At 36.1% G+C, this 22,634-nt stretch overlaps 1 protein-coding gene across 1 annotated transcript in view; it reads right to left on the reverse strand.

Moving 5' to 3' along the window:
• PTPRQ (protein tyrosine phosphatase receptor type Q) overlaps positions 1 to 22,634 on the reverse strand; it is a 139,656-nt gene that overhangs the window by 26,949 nt on the left and 90,073 nt on the right. The window contains exons 43-52 of the mRNA XM_067289925.1: positions 22,249 to 22,581; positions 15,517 to 15,638; positions 11,576 to 11,762; positions 9,397 to 9,641; positions 8,711 to 8,777; positions 8,238 to 8,396; positions 6,741 to 6,963; positions 6,213 to 6,286; positions 1,313 to 1,412; positions 383 to 511 (exon numbers count right to left, since the gene is read on the reverse strand). Coding sequence (XP_067146026.1) covers positions 383 to 511; positions 1,313 to 1,412; positions 6,213 to 6,286; positions 6,741 to 6,963; positions 8,238 to 8,396; positions 8,711 to 8,777; positions 9,397 to 9,641; positions 11,576 to 11,762; positions 15,517 to 15,638; positions 22,249 to 22,581 — 1,639 coding nt within the window. The remainder of the gene's footprint in view (positions 1 to 382; positions 512 to 1,312; positions 1,413 to 6,212; positions 6,287 to 6,740; positions 6,964 to 8,237; positions 8,397 to 8,710; positions 8,778 to 9,396; positions 9,642 to 11,575; positions 11,763 to 15,516; positions 15,639 to 22,248; positions 22,582 to 22,634) is intronic.

Below are 22,634 nucleotides of genomic sequence, written 5' to 3' on the forward strand. Positions count from 1 at the left end.
TGTGGCTGAATTAGCTAACAGGCATTTCTGAAGTGTCTGACTCTTTCAAAATGCTTACATAGCTTTGCAGTCTACACAAAACACTGTATCAAAAATACTCAGAAATTCTGCATGTTTAAAAAAATGTAGCCCTTTTTCTCCACCACAATTAAACAGTGATTTGCACTTAGATCTTTATCTTGATGTAAAAAGAGCTGAAGATTAAGTGATTTTCTAAAAGCTAGTGAGAAGTGTCTTGAGGATGGAGGTCATTCTTTGAAAGAGGATCTCAGTGACCTGTGTAAATAAGAACACCACAAACACTTCCAAACAAGCATAGGTCAGAAACAGGTCATGGCTACAGCCCCTTTGGACTACTGTTTTGCCTAAGGAGTACGCTTACCGTGTAAATCTCTCATCCTTCAGCTCCAGGTCTGCCACTGTGATCAACTGATCCAGTTTGAACTTAGTGTCAATAATTTCAGCATCTCGTGGGGAGTATGTGCCCCCCTCTTTTTGCTTTTGCCGAATTCTAAAGAGAAAATTATAGTAAAAAATAAATATGCAAAAGATTTATTAAGGACACACAAATCAATACTTTGATTACACAGGCTAAAATTGAAAAATGGTTGCCAGAAATCCTTGTCTGGCCTTTATTCTACTCCCACTTCCAATGGTGTAATTTAGTCAAATCCAGCAGTTTCGTTGTCTAAAAGTCATATGAAAAGAATCTAGCCTTTTGGTTTTCCTATATAAATTCTTTGGCAATGCCTTAATGATCCAGCTGAGTAAGAACAGAACTTTTGGTGAATGAGCAAACTAACATCATTTATGCAATACCCAGCCTGCTTCTGTAAATGGACTTTTGTTCACAATTTGAATTAGATGTCGATTTCTCTTTCACATGTAAGACTACAGTGTATTTACTTGCTAATTTAGTAGTATGACAGAAAACAGAATTTAGGGTATTGACTTCATATAAAGGTACCTGTTCCCCACAAAGGTGATAGCAAATAGGGTTAGCCATCCAGCTAACTTTAGCCAATTGAGACTGATCTGTATGCTCAAGTCAATGGAGAGGTGACTCTGAAAGGCTAAGATAGGTTTCTGTTCTGATTCACCCTCTGGAGAAGCTTGTATTTCTTGTTAATCTATGGAGATTAGTCTCACTAAAGTTAGCCTTTGTGAGCCCATTCCTAAGTTTCTACGTAAAAAGAAGGGCAATAGATTTTGATATGATAGACTGGTTCCATCTATAAGACTGTTTCATTTCTTCATTAATACATTTTTAAGTGTTTGCAAACAAGGTACAGCAAGGTTACCTAAATCTCACCTTGCAAAAGCATAGACTGCAGCCACCAGAAGAACAACTGATAGTATACACAAAGTAACTGCAAGTATAACTTCCACAGCTCTTTCTGACAGTCCTTCACCTGCAACAGAAAGTGGGTAAAACTAGGCCCAGAAATCTAATATTTAATAGCTTCATTGTCATGCTTACATCTCTAAGACGGAGGAATCAGATAGAGATGAGAGAGACAGACACTAACATCTCAATACAACTGCATTGTATGAGTGGAAGAGCTGCTCAAAAAGAAAAATGACCAAAACAGGAACAATTTATTTAAAGGTTCCTAAGCATTTTTCCTATGTAATTTATAATGCTAATAATATATATCTAAGGCTATACATGCAGCTGTTCGCTGGTGCTTTTCTGGTTTACCTATGCTAAACAGGTTAAGGTAGGTTTACACTGCAGTAGCATCAGTCTGAGACTATATAAAACTAGTCTGAGCTGAGCTCCTGCTCAGCCTCAGTGCAGCCAACCAAGAATAGACAAGTACTCTAACAGCAAGGAATAATCAAACTCCAAAGGTGGAAAAGGTCACAACCGAAATGTTGTTTCAGTGCACAGGTTCACAGCCCTCATTCGCAGACAGCAATAAAAGATGCTAATGATTGGAGATCTTCTTCTCAAGGTGCTGGAGGAACCCACAAAATGACCCGCTCTGAACTGCCTAGGTTATTCTGTCTCACTGCCTCACCACTAACTCATGCCATTTATTCAAGTGGGAATTGGTGATATTGTCAGGAATAACCATTAGCAAGTCAAAAGTTATCATTAAAGCCTTTACGATAAAAACTTAAACGTGTTGGTATTCTAATCAGTCCTTACAGCTGATCAAGGAGGATCAAAGCTCATTCAGAGACAGATAATCCATTTAGATTAGTAGTTCTAGACCTCTTTTCCAGCAAAGACTCCTTTGGTGCTGTATTTCTGAGACTCATTTAATTTTCTGTCTCTCCTGGTAACCCTGTCCCTATGTCAAAAATCTCAGTTTTTTTTTCCTTAGGTACGTGGTGGAAACAAGAATAGGAAAGGATTACTACTGCTGGTATTCTTCACCTATGCTGGTATTCTTCATCTACACTTTTTGATCCAGTGTAGAAAACTTAGTCTCTGTCTGGCCTCCAGGGAAGACAGTAAAAATATGCTGCTTTCCTGCCATATGAAACTGAGATTTCCCTACTCAAGAGACAAAATCCTCTCAAGGACACTCTGGAAAATACAGAAGTCTTGGCTTCAGTTCTCTCAAAAGGCCCTGATTTTTGGATCAGAGAGTATGCTGCAGATGATATGGACTGCATGTACATCTGAGGACATGTTGACAATTCAAAGAGATCCTGATTTAGCTAAAGAAATGGTCTTAAAACAATACAATACAATTTTTTAAGATGAGATGCCTGGTTCTACATGTAGGCAGGAATAATCAGCTACACAAACACATGCTAGTGAGCAGCAGGTAGATAGCAATTTTTCAGAAGAAGGTGTGAGATTATTGTAGACCACAAGCAATGTAAATGAACAATATCATGTATGAAATGGTGAACATAATCTTGTGATACAGAGAATTAAGTATAGTTTCTAAAACAACTGAAATAATCCTTCAACTCTGTTCAGCATAAACATAAAGCCTCAGGTGCAGCATAAACATAAAGCCTCAGGTGCAACGCTGGATGCTACAATGTAAGAACAATTTAGGCTAGAGGAAGACAACAGAGACGAAAAGCAGGTATTTAAAATGCTGTTGCAAAAGGGAAAGGAATGGAAATTTCCCTGCCACCCACTGATCTCTGTTATAATGTACAAGTGTTAATCACATGTAAAAAGAACAGGAAAAATTTCAGAGGAACCTCTACAACAGTTCTATCTATATTGCACTAAACAGTGAAATGAATGTTAAATCCTACAGTTAAGATCAGTCCAAACATTACCAATGTTATCAAATAAACCAGAGCTGGCAGAATACTCCAAGACCTGCCAAGAATAAGGAAACATATTTTCTCCCACTTCTTAGCAACTGGGAGGTACTACATGTCTGCAGAAATGATCAAGAGCAAGGGGATGGAGACAAAACAGAGGAATCCACATACAGAGTAGGAAAAAATAGGTATTATAAAATCAGCATGCAGTCCTGACATCATGCTGCATAATTCTGAGGAGCTGCAACTCCATACATGATGATAACAAATTGTAATAATATGATATCACAAGGTAGAATCTATGCATAAGAAGGTGTCTTATGGATACCCCATTTTGATATTTTCTATCTCATAGGCTTTGTATTCCACGTGAAGAAAGACCACACTTACACTGTACTACGAGGTTCCTCACAATGATTTGCTTAACCAGCTATCAGAGTTTATGACAAAGTTTATAAGCTGCCTTGTATGTACTACAATTTTAAACAGTGTTTGTTACCACATCTTAATAATGTCATGGAAAAATCCTGACCTTTCTTTGTAGTATGGACATTATTTCTGCAATGTCAGTTATGAGGTATAAGGAAAAAACCCACTTCTCCAGCTTAAGAGGAAAGTGTGGTACTCAAAGAATGGCTGAGTGGGTAGGCCATATTAAAATGTATTCTTTACTATATTTAAAAAATCATTATTGAAGTTGCATATGCTATTGAGCTTCTTCTTCACTGTTCCTCCCCAGCAAAATTCCTATTGCTTAACAAGAGCATCAGATGGCTGCCAGTTAGAGAGAACTCTCTTACAGGTTTTCCATGCTTTTTTTGTTTCAAGCATATTTAACATACAATATTAAATTGCACAGATACAAGGTAAGCTTCTTGGTCTTCCAGATCAAAGACCTACCTATTCCATAGTTAGACTACAAAACAAAAATAAGATATGTAAGGTCTTTGAACTGTCATGAACACCTCTGCCAAAATTCAAATCAGTGTTTTATTTACTAAAATGAAAATGTCATCTTGGAAAAACACAAGTTTAGATGATAATTACAAAAGAGGATCATTGATTTATAATAAAATTGTAATTCTGATTTCAGGCAGCACAAATTTCTTCTAACAAGATACTGTTGTTACACGAATAGAAACCATTGGTCACAGAGATATCTAACAGCTACTGATCTTTCCAGTTATCCTTTCCAGGCTGTGCTTCTAGTGCAAGTTCGAAGTTCATATAGCCCAAGTATGATCTATAAAGGAACCACTTGGATAAGGTTCCTCAAGTTATGTGTCTCAAGAGAAAATGTTTCCTAAAGAATCTAACTTCCTTCATTTGCCTAATATGACGTTGATAACGGCATTGCAGGTGCTGTACCTTCAAGGCCCCTCAATTGTATCACTAGAGATCACTAGTATCAATTTGCATCACTAGTGATATATGAGTAAGATATTAATTTCACAACATTATTGTAAGAAAGTGTAGAAGGAACTTTTAGTTACTTGTCCCGTTTATATTTTGTTTCTTGTTGGATAGACTCTGAAATTTAGAAGTTAAGGCCAGACAAGAGCTTGCTGTAGACCGCATTTTAAAGGCAGTGCTTTACGTTAAACATTAGCACAGAAGGCACTGAAATCAATAAGGGAATCAGGATCCCTGGATATCCGAAGAATTCATCATGGCTATTTTTTCCAGTTATATTTTGTTCCGTATACAGACAGATCTAGCTTCTTTGTGATCTATACCAGAAGATAATGTCTCACAAGTTTTCCATAACAGTACACAAGTGCATGAATTATAGTATCTGCCTGTCACAAATTTCTTTTTTTGTTTTGATGATTTCTTTAAGCCTTTCAGGGGTTTTCTGTTAAAAAGGTGCACAGAGGACTGGATAAAGTCAGAGTCATTTCAGGTATAGTTATTTTCCCTGATGCAGTCTTTCCCTCACTGGTCAAGCTATTTGTTTCATTGGTTTAGAGTACCAAAACTTTTAAAGACAGCTTTTGTGTTGTTTTTTCCAAAACATTCAGGGCTAGAGAAACAGTAAGAGGTCCTCTCAGAATATTCAGGTTGTGAGTTAGCATTTCAGGATTTTCAGTATCAGATCATATAACAGATTTCTAAGATGGGTTAGATGAATAAGAGAGCTCATATCACAGAAGATGAGTACCAAATGAAAAATATGTGCCCATGAAAATTCTTCTGCGTACTCACCCAGTTGTCTTGGGTCTCTTTTCAGAAAGTCAGGGATAATGCTTAAGTAAGTAAGTTTTGGCTTACTAATAGATTAAAAGAACTTATAGATTTTACTGGGATCTGCTTAGAGAATCTTCATTCTCACTTTTGGGGGTGGATCAACACTGTAATGGAAGAACTTATGCTGGGTTTGAGACCCTGTAACAACTGCCCTGTTGGCCAATAACATCAGAACCAGCTGGGTTCTATTAGACAATATTAACTTAAAATGAACTTTCTCTGTAACTAAAAGATGAAATGCTTTCATGTTTGCTTGAACCTGAAGGGCCGGAGGGTCATGGCCTCAGATGAGCTGCCAGTAGAAGGAATGATCTGCAACTGAGAGGTCTTCTACACAAGATTCACTGGGATAACCAATACATCCAACAGAGAGGGAAACTGAGCAACCAGTATAGCTTCTGACAGTTCACCCAGTCAAGATGAGCTATCCTGGCAAAATGGTATTTTCATTGGTACAACTGAATCTCTGCTAATGAACATTGTCAATATCGTGCTCTCATTTAACAGTCCAGGCTCACATAAGACACCATGACACCCTCTAACTAAAGGACACAAAATGGAATGTATGTATTTCCTCACCAGGCATCAAATCTTCTGGTTAAGCTAGATCCAACAAAAATAGAGATTATTTATTTCAAGGAAACCAGTCCAAAAAAGGAAGATGGAATTGAACAGATTCCTTGGAAATAGAGAAATATTTTAACAGATGACACTCGCCTTACCTAAGGTTTTGATAGGGTCAGAATAGTCAGAATCTGTAAACTGTCCTTTAACATTAGTTGCTCTGAACTTAAATCTGTAAAATAAAAACAAGAAAACGAATGAAACAAAAGTTTATGTGTATTTTTTTAAGTAGAAGTTCATTTAGAAACTAGACACTATTTTTCAGTTTTAGCAAAATGTAACCTGGAATCATTATCCACCTACAAATCTGACATTATGACTGACATCAAGGACTCAGTGTCACTATGTTAAATGTATAATCAAACTATATAAAGTGGGTTACTTATCTTGAATTTTGTCTTGTTTAATTTAGGGATCAAGTAAGATTTTTTTGTTACTTGAATCATTAAAAAAAAATCGTCTCCCATATTTACATTTCAGCCAAAAAATTTTAAATTAAGAAATGCAAAGATCACTTCAAGCTCCATCTTTTCTTAATTGAACTACACTTCTTATCTGTTTGTATAAATATATATTTCATTTAAATCTTTATTTTGGACAAACACAGAGACAAACAATGGACTCACAGGTACTGCTTTCTTGGTTTCAGTGGGCCATTGCATATTTTGTCTTGACTGCCTGGTATCATACATGCAGTATCAGCACCTATGACATATATCTCTTCTTTACCACTCAGACCTTCCTTTCCTTCCATACAGGGTGGGTTTGGAAACCCTTCATTTGTAAAATATGGCCTTGGTCTGTTGAAGTAGGCATCATACCACTTAGTAACATTCCCATCATGCTGAGCTATTGTCAAGAAAAGAAACAATCATCAGAAATAATTTACATTCTAAACAGATTGTAATTAAAGAAGGCAAATAGATAATTAATTTTTTAAGGGCTTAGCAAGCAATAAGTGCCATTCACACAACTAAGGCTATATCTGTATTTGTATTGAAACCCAAATTTCCTCATTATCCACACTACCTTATTTTGCTAGCTCAAAATATGTTAACTGAATCACAGCTAGGAAATTTCAGGGATAAAGTCTGTCTCAAACATGAGCTCTGCCTGTAGAGGATAGCACTTGGCGAAGCTACTTGACTGTGAAACTGAGCGCGGCTAGCAAAGACAGTAGAAAGTGTTTATGTAAAGACAGTAAAAATTGTTTCATAAACCAAATGACTAGGTTTTCAAAAGCGGTCGCTACCCAGCAGCTCTGATAAGAGAAAAATCTTCAACTCACTGCTTAACGTGGTATTTGCATACCTATCAGTTCAAGGGAATCTTCACAGCAGTAGCTATGAAGTAAATGTCTCCAGGATTAGTGCTAAGACATTCAGAAAAACTGTGAGCATCTATACCACTGAATGTGAATGTTTTACATCCATACTTTGAAATTAAGCAAAACAAGGGAGTTAACTACCTGGAATTTGTCTTTTTTTAGGTAAAGTAAGCCTGACTAAATGACGTCTGATTGTGAAACTCCCACTAACATTGGTAGGCAATTACTCAAAGCAGTACCATGACACTGTTCATTTGAGTAAATGTTCATCAGTCCCTAAAAGGGAATACACATTCTAACCCACAGTGTACAGAAGGGATTTATATAAATCCCTCTGCCCCCATTATGAAATGGAAATATCAACTGCACATGACTGCATTCTTTTACAGGCAACACTAATAGCAACAGAAGAAAAACCTTGCAGAAAAGTTTTATAAAATAAATAATTACATTAATTACATTTCACAAGTGCAAAATGTATTTTTTCAAGGAAATAAGAAATAAAGAAAATACAGTGATAGCAACAGGGCCAGAATAATAATGGTGGCTTCAAATAGCATGGATAACTTTGTTGGCAAGTGTTTCCAGAATCCAGTACCCAGCCCACAGGTACTGTGGAAGCAGATACTTCTCTCTTAGTACTGTTGCCACAGCTAAAGAGATTTTGTTTGCCATTTTCTAACATGAAATTTCTGACACCCAATACAATTTATAAAAAGGAAAAGATGAGCAAGCTGAAAACAAAGAATAAAAAATCTGATAATAATTTTCAAGAAAACATAGAAAATTCTTCTACCTCCAGCTTCCGCAACAAGAACTTGTATCTTCTTGATGGGACCGTGATCATCACTGTAATAACATATTGGCATTCTGATAGTAATCGTCGTAGCTGTGACAAGTAAGGCCCCATTGGTATCATAAACTGGTGCTGGTTTCTTATTAGGCCGTGGTGGTTCTGTTTTTAAACAAAGATATACCACAGAGTTTTATTTTCAGTTGTTTTTCATTACAAGTACTTTGTTCAGGCACATAGCTGTATTGTGCAAAACAAATCCTTATAGTATCATTCAGATATGAATAGCAAATGATCAGTGATATGCAGCAAAAATGAGCACTGCTGTTCAAGGTTATTAGCTATGTGCTCCCGTTCCTAGGTTATGAAGCCTCTAAAGAAAGGACAAAGGCAAACAGATGTGCGCTCACAGGTAGAACAGCATTTTCTTCAGCACTTATGGAGATCTCAGCTAAAGAGCACTTTACGAGAAATACCTTTGATGTCCATGGTTATCTTCAGCTGAATTTTTGGTCCTGCACCAGCACCATTAATTGCATATACCTCAAAAAAAAAGAACATTCGTTTTAATGAGTACTTGTACTAGCTTCAAATTAGCCAATCTGGATATATTTGAAGGGACAATGAATGCTGAAACTCTCCTTTTATGCCATTCACGCTTTGCTAGAACTTATCCCATATTTCTTTACAGTCCTAAATATGGTAATATTTTATCCTTTGTAATGTAACTCTTACAAGAAGGGGAAAACAAACCAGTTATTTCTCCTTCCCTCATGTCCTAATCTCTGATTATTTGAAATAACTACATGCACATGTTTCTAGTAGGCTCCCTCTATAGAACTAGACCCTTCATCCAAGCCAAATGTGCAATGCAAGCTCCAGAACCAAGACACAGATACAATTTTGCACCTGTGATGATGTGCTTTACCAGTACTTAAACTGGTCAGCCAGCTTACACGGCTACCACTGGTGATGTCTCCTGTTCCCACTCACTCCAGCCTCTTCCTTGTTCCCTTCTTTCCTCAGACTTCTCCCTCTCCACATCCTAGCTAACATTCTTTGCATGAAAATCTCATATATGGCCTAGGTCTGCATTCACCATTCAGATTAGTCTCTCACTGATATCAAATAAAAAATCTCAAGAAAAAGTATCAATTCTTACGCTGACATTATATGTATGTCCTCCTTTTAGCCCTTCTATCACAGCAGTGACTGACTGATCTGTTTTATCAATGACACTAAGGTTGTGGATCTGGATGGCAGCAGGGTTGTCTTCATTGTAGACCATAGCTTGATACACCTGAATATTCCCATTTGGTTCAGATGGCGGCACAAATGTTACTTGGAACTTTGTTACTTCATCTGGAATCTTCTGAAATGTTATGTTGTTAGGGGGGTCTTCCGGCACTGAAATAAACAATTTAATGATCCACTTACACAACAGAATACTACTATTAGCATTGGAGTAAAACCTGAAAGGCTATAAATTATTATATTTGGATATCAGTATTAAATCATTGATTTTTTATTTTCACTAAATCAACACTTCAAATATTTATCGCTTATGTAATTATTTGTAAAGACAATAAAAAGCTAAATATATTTAATGAAATACACACTATTCCTGATGATAGCATTTAACACCACAAATATTAAAAATAATTATTAGAAATCTATCTTAAATAAGACCACCTCATAATAACTCCCAGTAGTTTCTACTCAGGAAAGTTTCTTCTGAGCATTTATTCAGAAAGCCCTGAGGCATCACTGTGCCTTGAAATACATCCTGAGGTAAACAAATCCTTGCACGGACTGACAAGCAAGAGGCAAGTTTCAGGCTTGAGTACCCTTTCTGAAAACTCTCTGTCAACACAAGGCTCCCTCCCAACTTATGACCAAGGCACCATGCTCCTAAGAGTCTCTGCTTATCACAACTAACTCTTCAAGGAAAGAAGACTTTCCATCAGCTGATGCCTAGACACATGTTCAGAATCATAATAGGTCAAACAAGTGTTTCAGATTCTGTCTACAAATTTATCAGAAGCCAAGAAACACACAATCACAACATATACTTTTCCCAAAGACAGCCTTTTGCCAAACATTTATTCCAGTAGTTTATGCTCAAGACAGCAAAAGTATAAATCATTTTCCCAAGATCTTTTGTCTGAAAGAAAAGGCTGTCACTTTCTTTGCTTTACCTGAGCAGCCAAATATGTAGCATCACCTCTAAATAGGGATATCAAATAACTGTAGGTAAACACATTCCCTCAGGCAAGGATTCAGATGCAGTTGTCAGAGCTTCCATTTTTTTTACCTGAGCCAACAAATGCTAACTCAGGCTTCTCTGGAGTAAGCCTATATAAATTAGTTCTAACCTGCTCAGATACTTACCTATACACTAGATTGTACAAACCAGATGAGATCATATGAGATGAAAAAAATAACTGTTCTTTAAGATTACTGCACCTCCTATTGTATCACACTTTCATATAAAAGGAAATGCTACCAGAAAAGATGCTGAAGTAGCTCACAAAACAGACCTAACGATCACCTAATTTAATTTTCATTTGTTTTTCCTTAGTAAAAGACTGTATCAGCCTTTGGGGATATAAACAGGTCATGAAAACCTTAGAATTTAACATGTTATCATAAACTATATGAGGTCTTTATACAGTTCCTCACATTCATCTTTCAAATTTACTTCTCTGAATAACTTAAGAGCATGAACAAGTTATGTCACCTTAATATTTGTTTCCTCCTCCAGTTTGTTTTGAGTCTCTGGAGCAACGGACTCTAACACAGATCCCTGTGGGTATTCACTATCAACCTCCTTCCAATGAGAATGCAAAAATTATGTCCACAAATGAGTACAGGTTTATAAACATTATAAACAATAGAATTCATCTAATCTAATTTTATATGTTTAAAAATTTGTCATCAAGACTAAGGATGTTGTGAAGAGATCTCAACAGTCTATTAAGGGAAACAGGCACCCGCAAAGGGATGATTCATCTCTTCTTAAGACAGGCATCTTAGGTATACATGCTAATATAGGTAGGATCTCTCTCTTCATTGACTATAGAAGGAATCTAGATGGCTGTATTCTGTACATACACATTTTAGATGGAACAAGTTAGGATCTCTGCACTATTAAGAGTAAATATTAGTATTTATTACCACCATCACTTTTTTCTGACAAACACCTTTTAAATATTAAAGAAGAATTTATTGTGAGAATAAATCTGCATTAAAAGTGCACTGTGTTCAAAACTGTTATTTACTTGTCAGATAAAAGAAAAACTTTAAAGTTTGATTCATGTTAAGTACAGAAAAACACAAACCTGCTTCAAAAGTGGAGACAATTACTGCAGAACTAGCCTGGCCTTCAATGGGTGCAGCATTAACATCTCCCGTAAAGGCAATGATGATTACAGAATACCTTGTGAATGCTTTTAAATCAGAAATTTCTAAGGCTTTACTATCATCGTTTGTCTTCAGAAATTGAGCTCTATAATTGTCATTATCTACCTGTAAAATAAACAAACACAAAAGCATTACAAGACCTCAAACAGCCAAGAGTAGAATCTTATTATTTGAACATGATACGTAACTTATCTTTTCCCACTTTCCTATCCTTTTACATAAAAAGATACACAAGAAGTCTCTACCTAACAAGACCAGAAAGCTTCACAAAGGAGTAAACTCCCATCCCACCCATCTACTGCCTCTTCAGTACTTCATATAATATGGGATTAAGGATATGAGTTGTTTGCTGGGTGCTACCTTCCACCAAGCAAGTGAGAACTAGAGAATAGGCCAGGGGAGCTGTAGTAATCTGAAATGGGAATTAATCTAGGCAGAGATCCAAAAGATGAGCTATTATACAGCAGCAAATGATCTGAAGCACAAAATTGAAAAGAAAGTTGTGTAGGAATTTCTAATGTTGATGTCACTGCAGAGACAGCAATTTCTCCTTGGATATATAAACAGCAACACTATTTCTAAGACAGTGGGGAGGGAGTAATTATTTCACTAGAAAAGCTGGAAAGCAAAAATAATCAAGGTTCAATCTAGAAAAGAGGCAATGGTGGAAGACATAAAAATAGCTTCAAAATGTAAAAAGGGATCTTCCTAAATTGAAGATAATCCATTGTTCATGGTGTACATGCAAGTGCGAACAGAAATGGTGGTCTTTGCACCAAAAAAGATTTGGATTAAACATGACAAAAACTGTAGCTATATAACTAAATACATAACTAAAACTATACCTATACGGTTAGTTAAAAACTGGAATAATCTATCTAGGGATGTTGAGGAATTTTCAGCACTGGACATTTTCAAGAACAGGCTAGAGAAGCATCTGTCAGGAAGACAGGTATGCTTGTCTCTGTGTTAGAGCAAGGATATGGACCAGATGACTTCTTGAGATCCCTGTCATTCTTACATCTCAAATAATCTGTAGTTCTGCAGAAAAATCTACAGAGTTGGCCTTTATACCCAATAAATCATTTCTGATGCTAGCTTAAAAAAGGAGAAAGGGAAAACAGGAGCTTTTCTAGGGTATGATCAAGTATCATTTTACAACACTGTTTTTATGTCTGTTCCCACTACTTCAGTTAATGATGTTTTCATTATTGTTTCTTCAGTGTGTAATTTGAAAAGAGGATTAGGTAGCTGTACAGTAGTTTTCCCACTGGATGAAATCTGTATTAAATGCAGCTGCTAAAACATTAGATTAGTTCAAGCATACCTTTTATTTGACAGATATGCATCTATCTCCACTGAGAATTAACCTGAACTAAACTTTCTGATGGACTAAACAGACACTCATTTCCTGGGATGGCCATCAAGAGCTGAAATACTTCTTCCTATCTGGCTATCAAAAATATGGCTTATAAGTATTCATACAAAAGCTAAAATATGATCACAACACCACATCTTTAAATTTATTTATATTCTTCATAAAGTTTTATGGTTTGGTTTCATCTCCCTTACTCATTTTCAGCAATATTTTATTCATGACTACTCCTAATTATAGTAGGAAAGGAGACAAAATAAAATATAACTTGGGGGAATAATAATGCAGAATACTTTTTAGTTTTTCTGATCTATGTAACAGTAAGAAACATTCTAGCAATTTAAACAGAACTGTAGTACATTCACTAATGGATACTAATTACTGCCATTTAAGAATAAAGACGTGACAGAGTAGGAATCTGAAGTTATTCTGTTCTGTGAGCCTATTTTTACAAATCCTTAAAGAGACTCAGCTGAGAACTAAAATGAGTAAAGCTGTAAATATAGAATGTTTGTGGAATTTGGAGTCTTCATACAAATCTTCCCACAGGGACAAAATATACATTCAAATTTCCACCGCAAAAAGATTGTGACAGTTTTACTAGCCTTTAAGTAGGAAGAGATTGGTCTACTAAGATGATTTTCTACAGAACTGATGCCTGTAGTTACTGAACATTAAAAATACAACATCTGATTACAAGGAATCCCTAAATGTAAAGCTGGACACTTCAAATATATTTGGGAAAAAAAAGAAAAAACAAATGCATAACAGCAACAACAAAGTCCTCTAAATAGAAAATTTAAAATAGATTTTTATATTAATTTTAAATGCTTACAGGTTCATATAAAAATTCAGTAATTCATCTTACTTCAGGAATTTTATTATAACTTATATTAATAAGGTATTTGTAACTTTTTCATAGTGCAGAATCAGATGACATCCTGTTGATAATTTAGGAATTACCAGACAGAGTAAATAGAAATTGCTTAAATAGGAATTGATGAAATATTGCACCCAAAAAACAAGCATTGAAAATTTTATTTGAAAGCTTTATCAAAAGCATGAAAAAAATCACTTTCTGTTAACGCACTAAAATGGTGTTTCATCAAAAGTGACAAGAAATTTTCACAAGTAAAAAGTCTTCTCTAATTTTCGTAAAGGAGGAATACATATTGTTTTCTAGTTTCCAGTGACGTACCCAAGATTCCAACGGGGCAAAGAACAGCCCCTTTCCTGTTAGCATTTCCCTTGGTATTGCACATTCTTCCTTCTATCACACATATGGTGTGATGAGTATGTTCAGAACTGTACAGATTGCACTGCACATTTTGTAGAGTGTATTTAGAGGAAGTGAAAATGGCAGGAGTGCACATTAGTCCCTTTGTAACTTTATTGCGGAGCTTGAAATAGTTATTTTATTTTTTTACTGATCTCCTCAAAAATTTTGATTGCATAAGAATCTCAGCATTAATATTTTAGCATGGCTTATGTCTTTCTTATGACTTGCATAGAAACATTGAAAATACATACATAAAAGACTTATCCTCTCCTCAGGATATATATTTAAAGCCTTTAAATAATTTTAAGTATCCTTTCAATTTTTTCCCATTATCTAATACACTGATTCAGGATTTTTGAAGCTGCGAACAGCAACTTTTCCTGGGTAAAGTTTGGTGAAGCGCTCCCCATTTTCACTGACAGCCCAATCTATATAGTTCCTGGATGAACAGGGAACCTACATCCTACTTAAAAATTCTCATGTGCTAGACTTAAGAGACAGGTTCATACCTTGCCACAGGGCAGGATGTGACATGGGGTTTATTAAAGGTTCTTTTAAGCAGTATTTTAAGAAGTAGTAAAGGAGATGAAAAGAGGAAGGCCACTAAAGCTTCTCTCTTATGTCAAGCTTTTTCTTGTTTACAGTGATCAAGGACAACGCTACCAAGATAGAACTAATTTGATGGACAGAGCACCAAGTGGAAACTGGGAAATCTAGTTTGACTATAAATTTTGCCCTCAGATGCACTCTGTAACTTTGTAAAAGTCACTTCCTTTTGCTAGGCTATCCATCCTCATTTTCAAAGTTAAGACAATGACAATTTTCCTCCTTTGAAGAAAAAAATATTTTGTAATTATTATTGTTACTGGTAAACAGCATCACTATTGTTGGAAGGAGGTACATCCACCTCCACAAAGCTTAGGTTCTGTTTTCCTGAATAAATTCATAGCTATCCTTTTTTTCTGAAAGGCCTCTTATTAGTACAGATTCTTTAACTGAAAATAATTAGGTTATTTTCTATTTAAAATTTTATCAAATACATTTATTTCTTATGTGCAGAATCATCAGTTTAAGTGAAAATGGACATTTTAGTCCTATGCCTGTTTATGTCTGTCCTGCAATTTCTATAAAAACATCTGCTGTGGTTTTTATATCACCAAAAATCTGTTCTACTATCAACAAAAAAACAGTTAGAGCTGCCTTACTGAGGTGATGTCTATGAGGTAGCATGTTGGTCCAGTAATGATGACAGGTTCACTCCAGCTGATATTAATACTGTGAGGAGATGTAGCTAATACAGTCACATTTTCTGGAGGACCATCTGGAGCTATGGAAAAAAATATGTATGTGAATCACAGCCAAAGCAGTTCACAACAAATAACATGCTAATTTTAGTGGCCTGTAGAGATTATTTTCAATCTTAAAACAAAACTTTTTCATGCATTTACCATTACACACTGCTTAAAGAATTATAAAAATTTTTAGTTCTCACTTACAAAGCATACAATGGGATTTAGAAAAGCATCTTTCATCACAAAGTTACCTAAAACTTCACCGTAAATTGAATCAATAGGTCTTTTAATTACAAATTAGTTATATGTATTTTACATGACACAAGTAAAATGTACACACAAATAGACACATGTAATATGGGAGATATGGGAGACAGTACATATCCAATGCATCATGCAAAGAACAACAAAAAATGAAAACACAAAGTCTTCTGCATGTTGGAAATAATTTCCAATAATGTTGGAAAGTACTAGTACAAGTGCTCTTTTATAGAGAAAATATTTGTTTTCTAGGTTTTATTTACACTTAACATGTTATGAAACTCTGGAAAACACACCAAAAAAGTGATAGGAGCTGTAAGAAGGCAAGAATGATCTAAGAAATCAGGATTTCCTCATATTTCCTTTTATCAAGGTGATACGTGAAATAACCTAGTTATTTCTTACTCTAAGATATAGGAAAATCCTGAAATCATATGACAACACAGCAAGTCTCAGTAAGTGGTATTCCTCTTTAATAATGACCATGGTAAATTTGGGGAAAATAAAATTTGGAATAGAAAAGAGAACAGATTTGTACATAATGCCTGAACTTGGCTCCACAATGCCTTTTTTGTCTACTACAAAAAAGGACAACTGTGATTGATTAATAAATATCAATGAACAGCCTTTTATAAAAATATGATACAGGTGATCATATCATCCTAATTAAAAGAGAGATTCTCTTTTCTCAAATACAATTTATGGATGAACATGTATTTTTTCACCATTAATCATTAGACCAGAGAGCTTTAGTTCTCTCCCTAAACACCAACAAGTATAGTATATGCTCTACCACATCATGTGACATGGTTGCAACTGCACAGCCCCTCTCTGTGCTCTAATTCAGATCAGATTCACCATAATCAATACTACTGATAGGAGGGAAATCAGAATGTATACAAGGTTACTTAGTTTGTTAGTGGGTTACAAAAAGAAAAAATGACACTCGAGAAGATATGCAACTACTGAAATTACGAGTGAAAGATGCATGAGGAGAGATTGTAACATTTTGCACCATGAAGGATGGGTGTGCATGGTTGCAGGATGAAACGAGAAGATCTGAGGATTGAGAAGGGGCTGTGGAGAGTTTGGGATGTAGGAGGTAGATTGAGTTGCTGGGATTAGCAGGAATATATCTGACTTTGTAGGGAGGATCAAATTCAACCACTGGAAGCAGTCCCCCAAAATACTGGATAGCATGGAACAATTGACTGAAAATTGCAACCGAGTTGACTATGAAAGTACATGAGGGGCTGTGAAAGGAAGGGGCTGCCCAGAGAAGGCTCTTCGTTGAGTGGGGAGCTAGAACACACACAGCAAAATACAAAGGCAAGTATGTTCCCCTAAAGACTGGAATTAGTGCAAATTAAACTTATTTTATAGGTAATCTATGTCAGACTTCTTGTCCAGCCAGAGTTTTTTAGTGTAAAAAACGCTTTCAGTAACTAAGGCGTTGGGGTTACCTGTATCTCCAACTGAAATTTCTGAAAAGTGTAAAACAGTATATAACTTTGGTTTTCAAGCCTTAGTTAGTTTCCAATCCTAAAAATGTGAGATTGGGAAGACAATTTTCCATTACTTTTTAATAGCATGAATGGACACATTTAATTTCTTAAAATTTGTTCAGAAGCCAATCTAACTTTATTCATTAGACAATGACGTTGTGAAATAATTTTAAAGCATAATCTAATCTACAAATCATCCAATCTAAAGTTATTTTATTACCAGATGCAGTTTCTGTCTGATATATTTTTAGAACTCCACAAGGAAATTCTGAGTATACTGTATTGAAGATATTTATCTAAAATACATCTGAGCAGTAATACCTGCTTTATTTTCATGACAAAATGTGCAATATCAGACATTAACTGAATGATACAAAAAATCAGGAATAATTTCTGAAATAACCTGCATAATTAGAAAGAGAACTGGGAAACGAAATGTGTCTAAAATGCCTCACGTCTTACAAAAAACATCTTTTTAAAAACTGTGTTTGCCTCAGTGGGTAACTGCCACATTCTGATTTAGGTTTATTTGTGAAATGAGTCCAGTCAATATGAGGCCATGATATCACTATACCCTGTCTCTTATAAATCACAGCAATTTACTCAGTAGAAAGGACCCCGTCTTATTCTCTCATTCCCCCATAATCCAATCACTTCCTCTCATAAGCACTTTTTTCCTGGTTTTCACAATAATGCATTTTCTGTAACTAATAACCATCATTTCCTGATTATCATGCTTCTATCCTTGCACAGGAATGTGGGTCTTATGGAGGTCAGGGTCATCTTTGCCATCCATCTGTGTCCTGATGCTAAGGCAGCAGTTAAGTGTGTTAGCTGGAAGGTAAGTCTGGATAGCCCATCATTTAGCATAATCCTCAAAAATAAGACTGAATACTGCAGCCTTCTAATGGAAATTCATGCCTGCCAGTTTGGTTAAGGCCAGCCCTTTTTTCTTTCTCCCAGCAAAAATACAGTGTTAGGTTAAGTTATTTCATTTTATAATCATCTAGGTTACTTTTAGCTATATTTAAACGTATCTCTTATATTGGGTCATATTTACCCTCCAATATTTAGCTCCAAGAGAACAAATGGAACAAAGAAAACCATGCTCTCTTAGGCAAAATCTCCCAGAAGAAAGGGCATACAACAAGACATGCAACATTATTTCTTTTCACCATACAGAAGCATTTGTTTAAGTACACCAAGCAACTGGCTATCAGCAGGTATTAGGAAAGAAGGTGCTGAAAAGAGAAGCAGAACTGTCTGTCCCCTGCATCTATGTCCTAGCCTTTATGGGATGTTCACACATCTGTGATTTTCCTTTGTATCTCAGTATATCCTGGCACTAGGAGACTTGGCAGTTTACCAAAAAACATTGCATTGTGTAACTGTAAAAAATTCAAAATGAGGTCAGTGATCTCACTGCCATTCATTTTCCACCTAACACTGACCCTCCATGGTGATTTTTCTCTTAGAAAGCATGAGCTGGGCCAATCTTATTCTCCTTATCAATGCAAAAGTGAAACTCAGGGTATGTGCAGGTGTGAGAAAACAAAATTTCCATAGTTATGGAAAACATTTCTTGCTCTTTCCTTTACTGTGGCACAGCACTGTGATCTCCTATACTGGTAACTATGTAAATCTAGGCCATGTTGAAAATACTTCATATTGCAAAGTAGATTTGGCTCTTGGGTAATCCATCAGCTAAGCAATAACAGTGCCATCAAACTATTTTATGAGACAGTAGGACAACTCCTGTGAGAATAATCTGCAAGACAGAGGCTGACTGGTTTATCTGCATATGAGAACTGGATTGTACTGAATAACCTATAATCTGTTTCACTGAGTAACCCTGTAACCTCTTCCAGTACAGCACACAGCCATTATTTTTTGTTTGAAACACGCAAATGGGTTAAAGAGTCTGAAAAATAATTCCTATAGCCTTAAAAGCAAGACAAGTAAAATTTAACTTTGTAGTGAACAACTGGAATGATGGTAACAATACCTAACATCCTCACCTTAGTAACTGAATATTCAGAATTTATTAGGTATTGCTGCTTTATAGCAAACATTCAAATATTCAGCACTTGTCAATGTAAAGAATATTTAGGGTTCTTCTTTGTTTTTTGTTTGTTTGTTTTGTTAAAGTTCCACCTCTGCATATTCTAAGAACTGAGTATAACAGTTTTCAGCTTAAATGTTGTAACTACCTGAGTATAATAACTGTAGTATTTACTTTAGGCTTGAGAAAAATAAAAATTTCTGAGAATCCAATTATTTCTGAAGAAAATGATTTTAGTATTATTTCACAACCAAGGTAATTTTATTTTTGGCAGAAGCAGAGTCTTACAGAGGCGTTTCTTGAAAATCAGAAACAGTGGCTAACTCCTGCCCTCAAATCTGCAAACACAACTCCCATTGATTTTATGGGTTAAGTACTCAGGCTGTTTTACATAGCAGCTAAGCACCCTTAAGCCCTAACAGACCATGTATATTGGCTGTGTACCAGCAGGCTAATCCAGAGGATGCTTGGCCCAGTCCACCAGGGAAAGGAGAGGGGGATCCACACCTGTTCGGTGGATACAGTCTCCAAAGCTGCCTGGAGTGCCAGATCAATTTTTGTGCATCCTGAGCTTCTCGTCCCTGCTACAGGCAGTAACCTTTGCAAAAGAGAGAGGGGAACTAAGATTTTTTAGTCTATTTAATAATATTTTTAAAGACTAGTCTGTGGGACATACAAGGTAGCTAGAGTCCTGCCTTTGCCAAAGATCAACCATTGCTCAGGGAGGTTCTGACACTGCTGAACCATGTCTCAGCTGGCAGCTGCCTAACCAGCTGTGACATGTCATGTTCCTGTTTTTCCCTCCTCAGCTGATTGCCATTACCTCAGGAAAGAGACCAGCACCCAGCTATGATATCTGGAATACTGCCCATGCTTCCTCGACTCCATGTCAGTGTGTTTCATACGCAACTCATCTCTCAGTGTGTTGCTGATGTTGTTCAGAGGAAATTCGTTGCTGCCCTCTGCCCCTTCACTGCCCACCTCCCCCACCACAAACAAAGGCCTGTGGCCTCAGGCATTTGGGCTGCGAAGAACTGGTGGTACATTTTTATCTTCTATCCCTCTATTGTTTTTTTTTAATTAGCTAATAGAGCGTACAGAATCTACTGCTGAGAATGACAATGTACTGGCATGAAAATGGTTTGGCCAGTCTGATACAACTTTTCTGCTTTTAATTTCCATCTCCTCAGTAGAACTGATGGGAAACTAGCTCTCTTTTAAATCAGGTTATCACTGTCCAGAAAGAAAATCATAAAGATGATCCTATCTTTATGTGATTTTATGTGTTTTAATTGTCTGCCTCATTGTCCAGTTTAAAGCTTTAGCATTCCTATACTCAGCAACAACTTTTGGAAAAAAAGCACTTGCATTTCTCAGCAGCTGAGATCTATCTATCTAATAGTAAGAAATTTCCCCAGAGCTACTGGCTCAGAGGCTGCAGAACTTTTTTAGCTATTCTTGACCCATCAGAGTTATAAGTTTCTTGAGTTTTCTATTTTATTTTTATTTTTTACACTCAATTAAAATATTGTATTAACTTACAGGCAGAGCAATCCCATAAAAAACACTGTACAGAGAAAGTAAGCACACATGAGAATGACTCCATAGCTTATTCCAGTCCTCTTCAGTCCCAAGCACTGCTTCTGTGCTTTACATGAAAACTAGCTATTGTTATGTTCACTACCATAGTGTCCCAATCTCTTTGCCTTCTGGGGCTTACAATCTTTGCATTGCAGTTTCTCATCTGCAAATGGAGATGATAGTACTTCCTTATCTCCTAGAAAAACTGTGAGGTATTGAAGGATAGATGGATGTATTACTGTACACAGAATGCACAGATACCACTATAATGAAAATTGTATAAAAACCCCCTGAATTCACATTGTGTGATTGTAAAAATCTGAATAGAACAGAATAAGCATGGGGACCACTGAATAGTCCCTGGTACACAGTCATTTAAGTTCTCAGTATCTCTGTTAAGATTGCCTATTGACTTTGGACAAGGAAAGGAGTGAAGGATTTAGATATGGATAAATCTCTGATTTAGACAGGTCATTCATGGTGGTTCCCAGTTGTTCCACACAGGCCAAATGGCAGATCTGAGATGTGCTTTGATCTAGGCTGGATGCAAAGTGGTAGGAAAGGTTACATGTCCCAGTGCCAACTGCCTAAATAGTTTGCTTCATGTCCCCTTCTCTCAAATATCTAGTGATAACTTATGACTAACTCTCCTTTTACTTGGAAACTGAAATCCTCAGATAAGCAATGATAGTTCTAGTATTTCTAGGTGTTACATGACTACTCTGATTTGTAATTTCTTTAGGTGGATATGGTGTTGAAAAGAAATCTTAATTCCTCATCTGGAAGCTATTGTTTGCATTATACTGTCAGGAAAGTGCTATGACATTAGTGAACACATTTTTAATCAAAGAATAATAAAAAAAAGTCTACTTTTCATTGATACACCCCAACCAACACGTAAAGATGAACTGGAAATTGCCTATCAACCCTGAGTAGCCAAAATTCACACTTATCAATTCTAGACGTGGACTAGGGCTAAGAAAGGAAATTGCTGTTGTGTAAGCAGTAAATATAGGACAGCAACCAAAAGGCATTAAAATCTGAAGTAGTGTGAAGTATACATATCTCCTATAGAATTATAAGATATTTTATACCTGAAGAGCTAGAATAAATCCTTATTAATTTCACCACTGTTATAGGTCTACGAAGAAATTACTTCCACCCATGGTTCTTACTTATTTAGGTAGACATTACATTGTTATAGCAATATGACATATGACAAACATCCTTACTTACAGCCAGGAAGTGTTTGTGTAGAAATCCAAGGTGAAGAACTGCCATAACCAACATTTGTACTGGCAGCAACAGCAAATCTGTACCATCTGTATTTTTTTAGCCCAGAAACCGTCCCTTCTATCTGGTCATCCACAACATTTTCATATAAATACTGATGCATCTCATATTCAACACATTCCTCAGTTTCCCAGTCACTGCAGTGAATAGACTGTAGCTGTGTGGTAATCTTGTAGTTTTGAAAGTAGCCAAGGATAGATTTCGGTGTTCTCCAACTCAAGGTCACACTTGTTGATTGCACATTGGAAAAACCAATATCCCTGGGAGCACTGGGAACTACAAATTAAAACATTTTTAAAATTTAAAGTAAGATATCTTCATTTGAATGA

The sequence above is a fragment of the Apteryx mantelli genome, chromosome 1 (genome assembly GCF_036417845.1).
Source record: "Apteryx mantelli isolate bAptMan1 chromosome 1, bAptMan1.hap1, whole genome shotgun sequence".
Lineage (NCBI taxonomy): Eukaryota > Metazoa > Chordata > Aves > Apterygiformes > Apterygidae > Apteryx > Apteryx mantelli.